The sequence below is a fragment of the Labrus mixtus genome, chromosome 14 (assembly GCF_963584025.1).
Source record: "Labrus mixtus chromosome 14, fLabMix1.1, whole genome shotgun sequence".
In the NCBI taxonomy this organism is placed as follows: domain Eukaryota; kingdom Metazoa; phylum Chordata; class Actinopteri; order Labriformes; family Labridae; genus Labrus; species Labrus mixtus.
In genome coordinates this window covers 28931559-28950703 of record NC_083625.1, presented here as the reverse complement: position 1 = coordinate 28950703, position 19145 = coordinate 28931559, and the positions used below count along the sequence as shown (strand labels likewise).

At 37.6% G+C, this 19145-nt stretch overlaps 1 protein-coding gene across 5 annotated transcripts in view; it reads left to right on the top strand.

Annotated features, from left to right (window-relative positions):
- The first annotated feature begins 576 nt into the window (after positions 1-576).
- Positions 577-19145, top strand: part of LOC132988586 (HMG box transcription factor BBX) — a 33445-nt gene continuing 14876 nt past the window's right edge. The window contains exons 1-8 of one of the 5 annotated variants that reach the window (XM_061056057.1): positions 577-706; positions 4737-4815; positions 11672-11843; positions 11963-12220; positions 15979-16183; positions 16268-16335; positions 16558-16632; positions 17946-18026. In XM_061056057.1, the coding sequence (XP_060912040.1) occupies positions 4751-4815; positions 11672-11843; positions 11963-12220; positions 15979-16183; positions 16268-16335; positions 16558-16632; positions 17946-18026 (924 nt within the window). In that variant the 5' untranslated portion in view covers positions 577-706; positions 4737-4750. Of the gene's footprint in view, positions 707-3328; positions 3475-4736; positions 4816-11671; positions 11844-11962; positions 12221-15978; positions 16184-16267; positions 16336-16557; positions 16633-17945; positions 18027-19145 lie in introns of those variants that run through there. The other 4 variants (XM_061056058.1, XM_061056056.1, XM_061056060.1 and 1 more) reach the window with 4 other exon arrangements.

The following is a 19145-nucleotide window of genomic DNA, read 5'->3' as shown; positions in this document are numbered from 1 at the left end:
GAAAGACAAATTGTCCTCTCTCTGGGATAATGAAGACAACCTTTAAGATGTCATGGTGAGCAAAGTCTTGTCATTGAAAACTTTTCATTTACCTGATAAATATATGTGTTACTGATGCAGAAGATCAAATGTTTGAGCAGGATGCTTACAAAATCATTCACACCCTGTTGTTAAAGTCTCCTTTACTTCTACGGAAGGCTAAAGTTACTTTAGTGTTTCACAGATTATAAAGGCTAATGTAGCATTCTTTAGAGGATTAAAAAAATACTATGACATTCCTCCAGGACAAAAGTGTAAACTAGCTCACACACACACACACACACACAGACACACAGACACACACACACACACAGACACACACACACACACACACACACACACACACACACACACACACACACACACACACACACACGCTAACTGAGTCTTGATGTATTGTTTAGCCTTACATTTACAACACGTGTACTGAACATTATATTTGAGGATGTTACACTAATCTCGAAGCACTGGAATATAACGTTGCTCCTCATTGGTGGAGTCTAAATGTCCATCAAATGAATGGTCCACTCACATGCGGCATTGCATGCCGGGGTGGATATTTTCAGTGTGTACTGTATGCTGCTAAACTGTTGATAATTTCACAGTAAAATGGTTGTAGAGAAGGTTGAGGCAGAGAGCCAGAGGTAGTCTCCGTTGTCTCTTAAAGGTAAGTGCTGCAGAACTCTCCTTACTCCTTTCTCTAACATGTTGGATTAGTTATCAGGCGCACAAACACACAGGAAGCTTTAACAAGTCCTCTCTCCTCTGATACACTGTAAGCTGCGTTTTGTGAGTCCTTATCGGGCTTTTCTCATGGAGCCCCTACCTTTTCGATGACCTTTGACAGATAGAAAGAGCTGAGAGACAAAGTTTGGTCAGAGATGTTGTTAGCGAGTACAGGCCATTCGGGCTCTGAGCACTTTGCAGACCGGGGGAGGGGAGGGATATAACTGAGATGAACATTTTCTCCCACCTCGATGAAAACGAAAGTGATTTTTAATGCATTATATGACTGAACAAGTCTGTATTTCAGCCAGGATCAACGCGCCGTGGTGTTAGTTTTGAGTTGGGTGAGGTGGTTTAATGTGTCGCCCTCGTTGACAGTAACATTCATCATCAAGTGAAGTGCTGCGTTTCTGTACCACCGTCAAGTTCAACACTAGAATACACCTCACTTCCGGTTACCTATCAAAATAAGACCGTTGAACTCAATTGACGCTGGATGCAGATTTTATTGCACGATATATATCATAGTATCAACAGTATACCTAAGGTGTAACACAATTTGACATATGTAGTCCAAAATACCTTGTAATGTAAATATAGTGTTGTCCCACATTTTTACATTTTTATTAAATTTGAGTAAAAATCAAACGTTAGGGATACCTGTAGGTTTATTCCATTGTATCAAAAATAGTAGTTAGACGACTTAATTGGGCTTCTTGTTTATGGATTACCAAAAAATGCAGGCAAACTCTTGCACTAAATTACACAAAAAGATTGTGAGTGTTTCGATACTGAAATATATCCATTGTATTTGTGTATTTTCTGTCTCTATTTCGCTTGAAGCAGCTTTTGGTTAAAATATGATTCAAGATTAAAAAAAATGTAAGGCTTTGTTACGTTTCAATACTACAGTTCACTAATATAACAGAGATTGGATAATTAAAAAACACATGATATGAAGAGTTATCAAACATTTTACATCCTACACACAATATCATATAGTTCCAACAAAAGCTGAGCTGGACGGTATTATTTTAGGGAACTTTGTAACTTTTCTCTTGTACATAATGAAAGTTAAACGTTAAGTAGTCATTAGATGGTATAGACATGAGCTTGTTTCGCGCCTTTCCAGTCCAGACTACTCAAAGCACTTTTTACACTGCAGGTGACACAGAGTAACACTTCATTCACACACTGATGGCAGAGTAAAGTGTCCATCATTATTAACTAATCCCACAGCCTACATATTTACACACAGCTGAAGAAGCACAGCTAAAGGACATCAGGTTGTTAAGGCATCAGGACTAGACTGCAACAATCGTTTCATTTTTAGAGCTTTGGATTGCCCTATTGTTGAAGTTTTACACTTACATGCCTAAAAAGCTGAAACATAATGGCTTTTCTTTTTCAATGTGGGACGCATATCAGTATCCTACTTATTGAAATACATTGTGGTAAATGGCTCTGGACAAACGTTATATTGAGGAACACATAATTTACGACTTATTGTAGTAAATGTATAATAACGATAGCATCAGAGTTCATCACTGAGTTATTTTCAAAGGCCGATGTTTGCCTGAATTTCAAGTCAAGTTATTGTGGAAGAGTAATAGGGTCAAACATTGAAAAAAAAAATCAGGGTGTTCGATTTACGATTATTATTATTATTGTTATTAAGGCCAGACCGATATGAGAATGTTATCTTTCATAGATCTATCTTTGATTTGTAGAAAGATGTAGATGTACACATTCATTGTGTTTCTGTAAATACAGTTATCAAACACTTTATTTATAATAAAGATTTATAACAATGAAAAGATTGTTACTCAACTGGAAAGTAAGTGGCACGTACGTGCATCACACTGTGATAATAAGTGATAGTGCTTGTTGTGATTCACAAAGCACACTCTGCTGGTGACAGAGAGAAAGAAAACTGCTTTTCAAATACAATAATACTTATTTATATATATATATATATAATGATATTTGACTGGTGAATAAATCCAGTAATACCGGCGCATCTCTGCGACAAAATTAGCTAATACCGATATTCACTTGATATAATATCGCCCGATAAGTGTGCGGGCTCCAATTATTATCATTATTATTATTATTATAGTAATAGTATAAGCAGTAGTAACAGTAGTATAAGTAGCCAGTAGAATTTTAGTGCCAGTAATGGGCATTTTGGGAATAAAATCCAAAATAATAAATTTAATTTTTAGAGGCAGCAGGTACAAAAAAATAAATCGAGTTTCAAGTGTATTTGTTTAAACTTTTGTTTAAAGATCCAAATGAAATAAAAAAGAATCTGTTTTCTCTTATTATGTTTCTCATGGCGGATATAAGTCACTGATAGCTTAACCTGATTGGTGGTCATTGGCTTATTCTCCGCATTTCAACCATTATTTATTTATTCTTCACATTTTTGCGTTACTCTCAATTTTTGACACTTACTGAAATGTAAAGCTGTTGTTTTGTCCCATGTCTGGCGCAATATCATTCCCAAATGTTTACTCAGATGAATTTAGATTTTCCTGATAAAACTTGTGGTTGTGCTTCCGGTGTGCGCGTCTCTCTCTGCGCTAACTTGACGCAGCTGTGTTTAGTACAGCCAGTGCTGAACTGTTATGATGTGTCAATAAGTTAAAAAGGTGGACGGCACCAATGATGAGAGGCCCCCCCCGGCACCTGAGCAGGATATTGGAGGTACGTGTGGACATGAAGGAGACGATGATGACAGAGAACATGTGCTTTCATTGATTTCCCGTGAGAACCCGCTCTCTGTCTTTTCAACCTCTCAGTCAGTCACTGAAAAATATGTTATTATCGCTGCTCGGGACATGATGTCCGCCTGATGGCTAGTCTCTTTGAATGTCTTACTTTACCCTCGACATTTCCTCGACAACCCGTGTCCTAGACCCTCCGTTGTTGTTGCTGAAACATTTCCTCACTCCTGCTAGATATCTCCGTGTGAAAGAAATGGCCAAGCAAACTGTTCCTCAGTGAGGAGGTCTGACTCTCTTCCTCTCCGCATCAGACCTGCGTTGTATGGAAACGACACTACCAAGTGTTTTAATCACTGTTTAGTCTTTACGTTTAGTTAGCAGCTGTTCACTTGGCTTGAAAATCATTGCATGTTAAAGCCGTGACACGTCCAGTTAGCAGGCTGTGCAGCTAGCAGGCTAACTAGCTACTTTTATTCCTAGTAACAGTGCTAGAAAATGGAGCTACTGCCCAGCCAAACATTGTCCACAGATGCATGTGCCTAGACAGAAAATCCCCACTTTAATTAATCACTGTGGATGTTTTTCCCCTCGGAGTGGGAGACATTTCGACGACATTGTCATCGGAGAGTTTGACAGGAGTGAAATATTCTCCATACTGTACTTGGCTTTTCTCCTCCAAACCAAAGCAAGATGGACTCTCATTCGGCTTCTCTGTCTTGTCAGAGCTCACATCGACATTTTGCACGGAAACGAAAATGTGTGCTTCACGGTGGAGGTAGGATTACATGATGTGGGGGAACGGGTCGTTTATTCGCATGTAAATCTAGTATTGTGAGAGAATCTCGGTGCTGTAGCTCAACACTTCACTCCTAAGACAGTCCGATCGGGCATCAGCAGTTTTACCTGTGAACACCAGCAGACATCCGCTCAGCTCAATGCTCACTGACTCTGTGCCTGCTTCATTTAGGATGAATTATTGTGTATGAAATGCATCCACCGGTCGCAGGGTTTCGGCCTACATGTTTTGGTTTTGTCCACAAGGGCGGATCGAGTGCATGATTGAAGTGATCGGTAATCACTCCAGACAAAATGACGATGGTGTTCAATGCACTGTCACTCTCTAATGTTGTATTAAAGTTGCTTTGCATACATGTTTCTCTTGCAGCAGAGCCTCATGTTGGAACATTGTTGCAGCGATGACAGCCTAACGCATGACTGAGAGCAGTGTCTTGTATTTTATAGGTCATCGTCATTGCATGACAAAGGCTGTGGCAGATTCATCTTCATCACTCATACAGCATTTCCATAGTTTTATTCTTCAGTAAGTATCTCTGTTTTCCACTTGACATCCATAAATACAAACACTGGCATCTAGTTTGAATGATGTACAGAAGAGTAGTCATTAAGCCAATCACTGACAGCTAATTTAATCTGTGTCATTTTTGAATAGACATCCAGAGCAAACACAAACATGTTGAAACATTAAAAACATTAAATGATAATATAAAATGATGCTTGATTCAAAATAATCATTTTGTATACATCTTCACTTCTTTAAGACTGACTACAGTTAATGTATTTGTGTCTGAAGATGGCCGTTCATATTTTCTTGACTCATTAACATTTTGTCATTGTTTTATAATGAGTACATATGGCTCATAGTCCATGTAGTCTTCTATGATATTCAGATCAGATCAGAGAAGAGTAATAACAAAGTATTGTATAGTTCAGCCTAACTGAATCATTCAAATATGAGATATTATCTTGTTTATTTATTTCTAAGTGGAGATTCTTTAAAAACATGACTCATTTTTACCATTACACATTTTGGAGTCTTGGTGACTTATTGGTACAAAAAAAAGTGACATTTTTCAGAAAGATTTCCTCAATCGGGAGCTGTAAAATGTGCTGACTTCAATTGAATCCATGTGGGCTAGGGCAACCTGTTAGAGTATGTCAACTTTAACCAGAGTGCAGGTTAGAAAGGATGAGGTTCTGGTCTAACTACTGCCCTGAACTGATTCTGTTATCCTGTTCAAACACGAGTCACACAACACTACCAACAAAGTAAGGTCGACCAGCATCTCCTGGGTTTTTCAAAGTAAAAGGTTACTATTTTTTGTATATTTGAGTCAGTTTGAAGAGAGATATAGAATATGTTACAGTCACACTCAGTATGTTACAGTCATTGTATTTTTGCAGACAAAGATACAATGTCTGTAACTTACTGAGTGTGACAGACTACATGGCTGTCTTCAGTAGTGGAAATGATAAAAACAGGAGAAAATTATTATGAAGATTAATGAAGGACATTTGGACTCAAGAGAGAGTCCAACAACTTGGTTTACAAGTTGGCCTCACAGTTACAGTGTAAGTTATTGTAACTGTGAGGCTTTATTCAGGTGAAATTACAGTTCCAGATGTTTCTATACATATTGCACACAGAGAACATGGTCAGGTAATACTTCTCAGCTGGTTTAAAACCCTGAACACAACCTGACCCTGACCTGGTTAGGTTAGCAAAGTAAGTTAGCGTGGTGATTTAACCAGGTAAAGAGAGAGCCAGGCTCAACAGACTGATTTTCCCTTTAATCTGGTTTACTTCCCTCAGCTCTTTCCCATTTGAGACATCTCTTTTGTATTTTCATTCACAATCAAGTAGGGCTGCAACCAACGATTATTTGAATAGTAAATTATTCAGTCTTTATTTTTTATTATACGATGAATCTGTTGAATGAAAAAACAGTTTTTTAAATTCCATCCCTTGATCTCAAAATGATAACAGGTTGGTGCTTGAAAGTTCCTGACATGTGAAAACGTTTTAAATAATTCTGTTAAAATAACATATGACAAGGCTTTGCTTGTCATATGTCATATCTTTAACAGTCCAAAGATTTACTCAAAAAACCAAACAAACATGCTATGCAATGTGTAAATATATTTCCCTTCCTCACTCAGCTACAGCTCTGTCTTCACTCTGACCTCATTTCACACTTTGTCAGCTACTTTACATTTAGTCTTAACATGAAAATACTTATTAGTTTATGTCACAATTAGACTTTTTTTTGCCTTTTCTAGTTTTAGTTGAGGACAACACAAAACATTTAAGTCCAGTTTTAATTAATAAAAGTCATTATATATAAGTCATAGATAGAAACTTCATTGATCCAGAGGGAAATTCAATTCTTCATAACTTGACAACGTTTTTCTTTTTAAATTAATTTAATGTGTTAAAATGATTTCATCAGAAAGTACTTACAGGAAACATATTATTGCACTGTCAATACTTAACTTAAAATACACTTTTGATGCAGAGCTTCAGCTTGTAATGGACAGTGTGGTAAGTGGGGGGGTTATAGATTCTCAGTGTCTGCCAATGCATCACTGACGTTTTAGTCTTTTTGATTTCTAGTTTACCAAAACAAAACATACATGTTGTCCTTTTTGTTTATCAAAGATCTCTGTTTAGCTCTTCAACATTCAACATCACCTTTTTAGCAATGGACAAATTTCATGTTGATGAACATTTATCATCACTTTGTGTTGATGAAATTAACTCTTATTTCTGAAAATGAACACTTCATAAAGGTATTACCAACATGATTAAAAAAAGGAAAGTTAAGTTTATCTATTCAGAACGTTTAAACAAATCTTAAGATGGACGAGTGCAATAAAATAAAAAAAATTAAACTTAAATAAAAAATGAAATACACGCACAAATATATCCAACATTAAGAAGAAACAATAAAAGACAAAACAAAGAATATAGGACAACATGTTGAAAGATCAGTGGACCAAAAAGGAAAATCAATATAAATGTGTCTTTAGATCGTTAGGGAAACTCGGCCACTCCCTGCTTAACTGTCTGCATGTGAATAAACACACGACACAACAAATAGATGATTAAATGAGTTTTTAATAGTCTCATTTTCTAAACGTATCAGTTGGTTGTTGCAGCTCTACATTCACTCTGATTGATGTGGTGTTGTCTTAATGCTTTATACCACACACTGATGATTTCTGCCTACTGTGAAGTCACATAGAATAGAATGACTTTATTGATCCCAAACTGGGAAATTGTGGCGTTACAGCAGCAGGTTATCCAAACACACAATATGAGCAAAAAACACAATATAATATTAAATACAAAGTAAATCAGCACTAAAAATATCAAAACTAAGAATGAGAATATATACAACCAGGATTTAACTTAGCATTACTAGTCTTAAATAGGAAAGATTAAATGTACATGTGCAAAAACAGAGTTGTAAATGGACAGTATTGACATAGGGAGATGTGCAATCAGTGATACATAAGTATAAGGGTATACATAACATGCATACCCTTCTATTAAAATGTTTATTTCACCTGTTAATCATTTACATCATAAATATGTATAGAGCCAAGGTTTAATAGTACCTGAATTCTAAATACATTTGTGAAAAGCAGAATACATTTTTCACCATCAAAAGTGTTTTGTACACATTAGCCACAAGTCGACGAATGTGTTCAAATGATTATGTAAAAAGTACCAAAACCGATCTTAACTACCATGATCTTTCTGCTTATTTTCTTTTATTCTGGTAGACCTCTTAATTGATTAGTCCATTTTAACTAAATATTGGTAAAACAGTTCCAAACACTTAGCACTGAAATTGCAGCAGATGGTATTTATAATTGACATAGTCCAGTTAAAATTTTGCCTAATTTTAACCATAGTTTCATCCCATCTTCTACCACTAATACATCTTTGGATGATATGAATCAACATCATATTTATTTATTATTTCAAACAGATTTCAGGGCAAAGTGCTCATAATATCCCAAATCCTGCTCTGCTGGTTTACAAAAGCTCTAAGTATTTTGGCAAATATGGAATAAATGAAAATATAAAAAGAATTGTTCCTGATTTCCTCTGGACCACAGAGTAGGACTTTACTATACCACATGATAGTCTCTGTTATCTATTCTTCTCTGTGATATATCAGCTGTGTAATCTTATAGACTCGTATATCATAGTGGATGGTATGCCATTAAATGTCTTTGCTGAGTCCATCACTTCTAAATCACCATCCTGTACAGCTCTGTTTCACTCTTTGGTCCTGCAGTAGTGAGATTCTCCAAGGCAACTTAAAGGAGAAAATTAGCAAATTAAGGCTAATGAAAAGATGGTCAGTGGGGGGATAAATTTATTCTGTCAGTCGGTCCCTTGCTTATGTAAAATTGAACCAAATTTAGACAGAAGCTGCGGTTCAAAGGTGTAGAGAGACTAAGCCTTTCATAGTGTCTTCATGTCTCTCTGCATGGTGGGATCTAGCCCCCTTATTGGTTATACCTGGGTAGATCTTTATACTACAGACTTACGCAGATTAAATCTATTAATAATTAAAATATAATATTTATATATATACTATAAATCATTTTTTACATTGATGTCGCTATACATTCTAATCACTTTTTCCCTTTTACCGTCCTTCAGTTTATGTTGGTTTTATATAACTCAATCATAGTTACCACTGTAATGACCATCTTATGAATTTGCTTCACTAGTTGATTTTGTGATTTTTGTATGTTCTTTTTAAGTTAGTTTTTAAATCATTTGAAACAGTTGTAATATTGGCTTATCTGTTTTCCAATATTCATTTAAAATAAAAAACAACACAACACATGGAGTTGTCTTAAGATGGCGACTTCATATTTATTTCTACAGCAGTGTGTTCTTCATAGTATGCATACTCTCAGGTAGAGGCTGGAACAAAATCAATTTATGTAAAAATCAAGATTCTTATCTTCTGGGATTTTAAATAGATTCATAACTTCTAATCAGTCACTCCCTGCTAAGTGCTAATGCTAGCTCTTTAACTCAGCACAATGCCAAATAGAGCAGCAAGAAGTTCAGCCAATCTCTCAGATGACTGGAGTAGATCCTGAAGTACTAACTACTCCAAAAATAGACTTCAATCATGAATGAAGAATCGTTTTCAATCAAAAATAGATTCTCAATTGAATCGTGACCCCAAGAATCAAAATCAAATTGAATCCAAAGATTCCCAGCCCTACTCTCAGGACTGTCTGCAGCACAAAACACAACTATTTGTTGGCAATTTATGATATTGCAAAATTTGTGTTGATCAAAGAACTAGTGCTGTCAATCTTATAAAGAGAATATTCATTGAGGTAAATCATAATTAATCAAAAACTCCCCTACTTGAGTACCTGAGCGCATGTTGAGCCGTCTTTTACTGCCTGAGAGTTAAAGACAATGAATGGCTTATCGTGTGAAACAGAAAAGCCTTTTTTTTTCAGCATGGCACAGATGTTACCTGTCTACTGAAGTGACAGTTTTGAAGTCAGATCACCCTGTCATGATGCATAAACTACATCTCCACATGCTGTAATTGATTAGATCGAGAGATGTAACCGTCAAGAGTAGCAACACATAAGACATTTCTTCACTGGGATCTGTGTGATTGGTTTTCACAGTAAAAGGAGCCGTGTCTTTTTTCAATGACAAACATCAGGCTTCATGATCAAACAAAGTTTTATATCATGTGCACACTTCAGTCTGTAATGACCTTCTGCTGCTTGGTAACAAGAGCACAAGTCTGCATTATGATTTGTTATCATCATTTTATGTTTATTTAAAATAAATGAAGGTGAATGAGTCTCTGTGTAAGTTTGCATATGAAGCAGAAAAGTCATGTGATTAAAAAACAATAATGAATGCGTTAAGGTCTCTATATATTTATCACATAAGTTAATGAGTTAAGGTAGACAGACATTTGAATGATTTGTTTCAGGGCTCACTCACACTAGGCCCAGCTTCCCCGTACCGTGCTGAAGCATGAATACCCCCCCTCCCCAGTCCCCCATGTTGCTCCAGGCCTAACCAGATCCTGAGAACAGTTACCTCTTGTACATACTTTATCACGCCGTCATACGACTCACACATGGTTTTACAGTATCCTGGTGCATCCTTTAGTTTACAAGAAAGTCTCAGAGTCAGCACAAAGGACAACAACTCACAGAACATGACTGCAAACTTTGACAACTTTATGGCTTTTTCTGAGTCATTTTTGTCAGATACGTCCCTATGAGACTTCTGAATTTCTCAATTATGCAAACAATCAACTATACGTCATGTCCACATTTCAAACCCATACCGTGCTGAAGCCTACCGCTTCCAAATGTGCCAGGGTCAAGGAAGTATACTGTGGTACTCACACTAGTCAAACAAACTGGACTTTGGGGGTCAAACGTGGGTGGACCCAGTATGGATTGCCTAGCATGAGTACGTCCTTAGAAAGCAGCATTTAAGTACCTTTGGCGAGTTGTTCGGATGCGGGGTCATTGCACAATCCAAATAGTAAAGGTCTTTAACACACTTTAGGTTTAAAGGTCCAGGGTGGACATTTTCTCATATACGCACAGCTTCCATTAAAAAAAGAAAATGAGGTCACTTTTTCAAACAGACTTTCCTGCTTCCATGACGATGTTGGCACAATATCTGGCACACATTCTATCTTGTTTTCTTAACATTCTGGAGACTATTTCTTGTTTTCCTGTCAAAATGGGGACATTTTTGACACACACTTTCTGATTTTCTTTACATCAAGGGGACCTCTGACGCATTTCTGTTTTTTTTTTAAATTTACATGTGAACCTTTTTGAACACACTTTTTATTTAATTAATTAATTTCTATTAATTATCGTGTTTTCTTGGACTTTGTTTGGACTTTTTAATGAAACACACATTCTTGTTTCTTTTTATTTCAGGTACTTTTCCAATATTTACTTGTTTGTCAGCTATTATGGGAGCATTTTAAGACACATACACCAGACTGTCGATATATCCAGTTACCACCAATGATAGGAGGTATAAGAAGTTAAGAGGGTTTTTTTAATTGTCTAAGCACAAGTTCAGTATTAGTCAAAATATTACAACTAATAATTAAATGCAATTGAAAATATTTTTTGCAAATCTTCTTGAAGTCATTAAGTTCTCTAAACTAACCATGGCACAACACCAGTAGTTATTATCACAACACCATCTATTATATGTGTGTGTAAACAACGTTTCATTTTCCATTGAAAACCATTATTCATGATGCACGTAAGGATGACGGTTTTAACTTTAAATATGGCCTTATCTGGGCCAAATCTGTTGTTTTTTTAAGGTGCGGTAGTACCATGAAGGGGGGAGGAAGGGGTAAGGAACCACCTGTAGCAGGCGAGGTCACTGGCAAGCGTCCCAAACGCAAATGCCTGCAGTGGCACCCACTTCTCTCCAAAAAGACACTGGATTTCTCTGAGGAGGAAGAAGAAGAGGATGAGGAGGAGCTGGAGAAGGTTAGTGACGGGACGTTTGATCCGCTCTGTCTATGAAAGCAGGTGTGTCAGTTAATCCCAGAATGGGATGGACCATTTGATCCAGCAGTGAATCTCACAGTATTTGAATATGTTATCAGCAGCCAGTGCTGTGTGGGCCAGACCAGGGCCTGCAGGTGCAGTGTGGAAGCACAACAGAGGAGGTGGAGGAGGATTCCAATGAACAGCGTGCACGGCGGCCAATGAATGCCTTCCTCCTCTTCTGCAAACGCCACCGCTCCCTGGTGCGGCAGGAACACCCTCGCTTGGATAACAGGGGTGCCACCAAGATCCTGGCTGACTGGTGGGCTGTGCTGGAGCCCAAAGAAAAGCAGAAATACACCGACATGGCCAAGGAGGTAAGACTGCTCTTTGACTTTTGCAACTGTGCAAACACCAACATTTTTTAACTCTCCACTACATGAGACCAAATGAAACCTTCCTGTTGTTACATTGGAGCTGAAATTGCAGCAGATCAACCAAAGAGTAAAGAACCATGATGACCCAGGATCTAGGCACAATAGGGGTCGAATATGTTTTTATGCTTGGACAAAGAATCATGAAAAGTCAACATCAACTTTACTATTATCCCACAGGAAATTAGATCTCAAGCAGGCATCAAGACACAACACATACACAAAGGAAAAACATCAGGAACACAGACATACAGAAAATCCACAGCTCAGGTGAAAAACAAAGGTACTTCAGCCACACTGAGCCAGAGGCTGAAAAAGTTCAGACGGAACAGAAAAGTGCATTTAGTCAAATAAAGTGGTGTGCAGTAGGTAAAATAAATGCAGTAGTTATAATGAATAATCAAGCTTAAATAGATAAGAGAAGAACAGATAATCAGTAAATCGTCCAGTATACAATCTAAAACTAATCTAAAAATCTCTCTAACTCACATACACATAAAAAAACAGTTCAGTTAGGCTACCAAATGAAGCTTTTCAATAGAAACAGGGATAAAAGAATGTCTTCCACTCTTGTTTTGGTGAAAGGAAGGAGATCAAACACAACAAAAAGAATGTGGTCGGGACAGTTTAGGATCTGTTGAACCTTACTGATGACACCCTGCCTCACTAGAGATGTCCTGCAGCTGAGTTTGCTGCACACCAATCACATTGCATGTCACTTTGACGGTGTTTGCTAGCCTGTTTTTACTGGACAAATCTTTGAAGTTTAAGGGCTGCACTGTGCAGTTGTCACATAAGAAATCAATGAGAAGCACCAACAGTTTGTTAGATGGTAAAATGGAGCCAGCTTATACTTAAAGAAAGCCTGGGTATGTTGAACCCCTCTGTTCAACAACAGTGATCATTATGCTGACTACCGAAAGCTGAAGCAATGACTTCACTGAATCACTACAACCTTACTTTATGCCAAGTTTATTTAGTTACAAGTCCATAACTGATCAGACTTGTCTTCTGTGTGTCTCAGGCTCTGCGTTATGTACTCCTGTGTACTTACTGTGCTTTGAAATCAGGCACATACACACATCAGTGTGTACGGACCACTGTGTCTCTGGTGGACTGGAGGGATCTTTTTGTGAACTTATTCAGATATTTGTTTTACTCACCTTCTCGTCGTTTCCCCTACCTAAGGCAGCCATGTTGCAGAGTGTTAATGGCGCTCAGTCCAGCTGACGGGCTGTGGTCCGGTGGAAAAGTGACATCAATGCTTATATAGTCCTCTATAGTCTTTAAAAAGACAACAATAGGACTTTGGGGGTTTTGTTGGGTGACTCTTTAAAGAGTAGAACTAGATTCCTGATGAGATATTTCTCATCTTTCTTCTGGTTGAAATTAATAAAAAGTCAAACAATGGAGCAGAAACAGAAGTAGCTTTTGGTCAAAGCTGCCATTGTGTCTGCAGTTGTTTGATTTATCTGCAGTGGTTAAGGCCATAATATTTGATTGGCTGGCCTTTTGGCAGTTTGAGAAGCATCTCCTTCTTCCTGCTTCTAACTGTCACTGCTTCTTTCTACTATGCTTCTACTGGTCTAAGTCCTTCCTGTTTGGTGCTGGATTGATATGGAGCTATTATTGTGGCACAACTATTTGAGTATTTGTACACAGATCCACAAATGTGTAAAAAGATCCATAAATATGTAAACTAATCTGCAAATATGTAGACCAATTTCAAAATATTTACTTATTTATTAATAGCAGTGAGTTTTTTCAAGTGTAAATCCTGAAAATACACACAAATGATTGCTTACAACTGAGGCGGGCCTCTCCATTGGCTGTCATTTTACACGTGACTTTTACAACACTCCTGCCCTGCAAGATCCACAAATGCGTACACATATCTTCAAATGTGTGTCTGACGATCTGCAAACACATTGGTGGGGTTTGTTGCCCTGAGCCCAGGCTCACAGGCTAGGCTGCCAGTCAGTGTATCGCTTTGCCTGTACTGTACAGGAAACACATTTCAAAAACACAAACTACATACTGGACCCTCCATCGTAGCCTCCTCAGTAAAACTGCACCCACGACCGCGATCCAGCTCAGTAATGTCCGTCTTGAAGTCACTGGGTGCTGCCGCGGAGAAAGAAAAAAAAAAAAAGGAAGAGACAATTGAACTTGATGTGACCAATCAGTGAAAAGCATTTTTAATCCAGTGTTTTCCACAGTGTTACCTCTTTTCCATGAACTAAACAAACATTGGTGGAAATGTATGTCAACTATGACCAAGCATTATGATTATGTGATAAATAAAGCCCACAGCATCTATCTACAGCTAGTGCAAAATAACAGCAGAGTCATCAAGTGGTTAAATTGTCAACTCAAACATAAGCTAATGTAATGATACTCTATTAATGGATTGATGAAATGTTCTCCACTCATGAAAAACAAAAGCAGGTGTTCAAATCAAAGAGTGATGTAATCTATTAACGCAATGCAGACACCAAACAACCGGTAAACCTTTCACTCCTCCTCATCCTCCAAGTTATTCACCTTTCATAACGATACACTGGGACAACTGTATTTCAGAGGACTTTATAACTACTTGGAGCTAGGTGTAAGATCTGAACTGTGACTTACTCAGCATCTGAAACAACTTACAGTTTTGTAGTTCCTAAACTCTGTTCATTAGAAATGATGTTCAAACTAGGCTAATAGCTGGTGCAACCAGTGCAGGTCTTGTTTGTTGGTAATGTTCACCTTAATGTATCCTTATTATTTTCATGAGCTAGACTTGAAATGACTGACATTCAACATTTTATTTCTTTTTTTTACATTTTTTTTTTTAAGATTTATTTTTGGGCTTTTTTGTGCCCTTAACGTAGAGATAGGTCAGTGGATAGAGTCTGAAATCAGAGACAGAGAGTAGGGAACGACATGAGGGAAAGGAGCCACAGACTGGACTTGAACCCGGGCCGTCCGCCTAGAGGACTACAGCCTCCATATATGGGGCGCACGCACTAACCACTGCGCCACCAGTGCCCCAGACATACAACATTTTTACTTCTATCAGAATGCAAACTAAGAAAAAGAATGATAAAGAAACCCATAGCTCTTTGTCCTTTCTCAAACATTTAATCATCTGACTATTGGTAATGTCTGACTAAGTTTACCTGTGTGGAAGCCTTGTTATGTATTGTTACTGATGATGTGCTACATGATACCCTGCAACATTAATACTGTTTTGTATCTCAGTTAAGCCTTTAGTGTTTTCTTGTTCATTAGTTCATCTCTATTTTTTGAAATTCTATATTGGATCCAAATTGGCCAAAGTTCTAAAAAACTTTTACAGGTTCAAAAAGATCTTTTATCAACATGTTTTATTTATTGAATTTGGTTCCCCGCCCCCCTGTTGTGTCTTCCTTGAGCCATGTCATACCACACCTAACACACAGGCAGCTTTGCCATTTGTTTTTGTTTCAAAGTTACTTTTAATCAAATGTAGTCAAACCACACCCACACAGTCCTGATGTATCAGCTTTGTGTTTGTTAAACTCTGGATGGATCATACCTTTGTTTCCCTTCACTTTAACTTTAATCAATGTTTTTATATTAACAATAATGATTATAGATACACTTTAAACAAGATTTAAGTATTTGTAACCTGAACGTTCTACAAATGATTAAATGATATTTTGATGTTGTTTCAGTACAAAGATGCCTTTATGAAAGCAAACCCTGGCTACAAGTGGTGTCCCACCACCAGCAAACCAGTCAAGAGTCCTTCTTGTCAGCCAGTAAGTAATCCCCGCAAAAAAGTTTGGTCCTTCTCTTCCAACTCAGCAAAGGACTCCACCACTGCCAAGAAAGTGCCCAAAGCGGACAACATGCCACAGTTAAACTTTGCCATGGCAGGTGTGTATGACTACAGTTTTCTTTTTTAGAATCAACATGTTAAATGAAGGATTATTTTTAGTAACTACTGTCATCCTTTGACAGATCCTACGAAGATGGGAGGCCTTAGCATGCTGCTGTTAGCTGGTGAACATGCCCTCACAAACAGAGAGGTGGGTTGTTCAAGTGAAGTTCTCGTTTTTTTTATTTTAACCATATACAAGTACACAGTGAAATTAAATGTTGTTATGCCCCAGCTGTCCAGTAGGTGGCCTCAGAATATAATCTTATGTTAGTTTAACCTGCAGCTCCAAAAACCATGGTGTTTTTTTATGTTGTGATTTTGATTTTTTAAGATTCTTTTTCACTGGTTTCAATTGTGTTCATCTCTTTAGATCCCTTCCAGCACTAAACCTAGTTTACCTGACACAGCCAGCGAAGGGAACTCCTATCCAGGGCATGAGGAGGAGGTGTGTTCAGGGCCCATATTTCTCTTCTCCCTATACTCTGTATATTTGAGACCAGAAATGTAACATTGTGTTGTATAGAGAGCCCTTTTAACAATATATCTCAGTGGTAGCTTAATAGTTCTCTTCAGTGCATGTTACATTTTAACTTTCAAAATGTATTTTCTCAATAATTAGAAGATTATTTGAGTTCTCTGTAAAAACATATTTGAAATGTTGAAAATATATTTAAAAAATCATTAAGACAGGTATCTAAGGCAACATACTGGATAGAGATTATGAGCACAACAACAAACCCACAGTATACTGTAAATATCGGTGTATAAGACGCATTTATAACACTTATTATTCATTTTAAAAGTGAGCGGTGTCCTATCTGCACAATGAATATAGCAGTATAAAATGCTGAGACATGCAACCCCGTGACATCAAGTGCAGCTGCCCTCATCATCCACTGCAATCAACATGACATGAACAAAATTTTTGCAACCCCATACTTTGTCTATTGCAATCAGCCCCTTTGCTGCACAGAGCATGCTGGGACATACAGCTTTTCTCCCTCATTAGGTCATCATAGGGCTGGGTGATATATCAATTTTATCAATAAATCAGGTTTGTGGAAAAGTTTGATTTTCAGAAATGAAATGAAAGACAATTTTCTCTTAATGAACTCTGCCACTCCTCTTGGGCTCCCGTAGTTCACATCCTTCCTCCTCGTTTACTACAGAGTGACTTCTACTTTTGCTGATTCCTAAAACTGCATAGTGCAATTTCAAAGACAGGTTTACTGCTTTTATTTTAACCCCAAAGGATAAATGAAGGTTACTTGATTATCCTCTAAGGGGAAATTCAGTTTGATTGTATTGATAAAATAAAAGCTAAACTTGTTTTTTAACATTTCTTTGTCATTTATATATATTTAAATTCCTTATTTGACATATTTAATGACATTTTTGACTAGAAATCAAAGAACTAGCAGATTTTAAAGATTGGCTGTCACATAGTTAAACTGGGGCTTCACGTTGGTACACTGCACACTGGTTCCATATCAGTGATCTCATTTTAACTTTGGTTTTTAGATATCTAGCATTACATTTTTGATATCTTTAACTTGAGAACAACTGTAGATCTGTAAAATAATTCCTTCTTAGAGTTGACTTCTTGACATTTTGATTATTGAGAATGTCACTTTTAACTGAAAGGACTGCACCAGCTGATTGATTTGAAAAAGGGGTCTTGCTTTGTAACATTGATTTAATATTTTAAATGTACAGCCAAACTGAGTTTTGTTTTTTAAATGATATTTTAATTTGCAGATGATGTCTGGGGCAATGCCCAACAGAGCGGCTGACGTTACTGAGAGCACGGTCAAGTCTGCCCTTTCCCCGCCAGTTGAGGTAGGACATGATGTGTACTATCTACACTATCTCTCTATACAGAGACAGTATTTACAACCTACTAGCCTCTTTGGTCAATGTCAAAATTGTTATTGAATACATCACTATCAGACAGTTGTTGAAAGAAGTTGCTATCATACTGTCCCTGCTCTAACAGTCACTCCTGGTTTGTAGACAGTCTGTGAAGCTGCGTTTAATATTAACACTCTCCAATTGTGGGTAAAAATCTAAATTATGTGAATAAGATAAGTGAGGTCAGATGCCAGTGGCAGGTGCTGCGATCAGTACTAATCAAACTCTTTAAGTTGAATGACCACATTTTCTACTCTAATATCTTGTAGCGGGTTTGACAAGGTTTTAATTTGGAGTGCCAGTCAGAGTCAAGTCTGACAAATAAAAATTAAATGCAAACAAAAAATAGTCAACCTGCACAAAATATGAAATAAGCAAGAGCCACAAAACAATCAAACAAAACAACAATGTGATTTCAAATATATATATTTTCACAGGTATCAACCACACTGCAACAAAATGAATGTGTGTGCGTGTTTCACAGTCTGTGTTTGTAAATCAAAGTTCAGTCCCTTCCAGCAAAAGTCCACTCCGGTAACCCACAACCCGCAGTTCAGTCCATTTCAATCCAAGTTCAAATACAAAACAAAAACTCCGCTCCGGGTTTTACCGCAGCCTCGAAAACAAATGCGGAAACAAACTCAAAAGAAAACCAGCGTCTCTCTTCGCGGTGCGACAATCAAAACACAAACAAACAAGAGACACACCAGGTACTCACGGTACCGAAGTTTTTAAGTCAGTCAGTAGGTTTAAGTCAGAGTTGGGCTTTTCTCCACCGGCATCTCCTGACTCCAGGGAACAGATGATCCACCAGGAACAGGGAAATAAACAAATCCAACATGTATCTGACTCCCTTATTGACCCTCGCAGTCCACTGTGTTCTTAAGTTCTTTGGCTCACACTGTGCGATTTTTCCCCGATTGTATAAAAGTCGGGGTGGCATGTCAGCTCACACTGTACGACCTGATTGTCGGGCACGGCCGGAGAGCTCACACTGTACGAGTGAAATCGAGACGGAGTGTTGACAATTGTTAATAAAGTTTCATT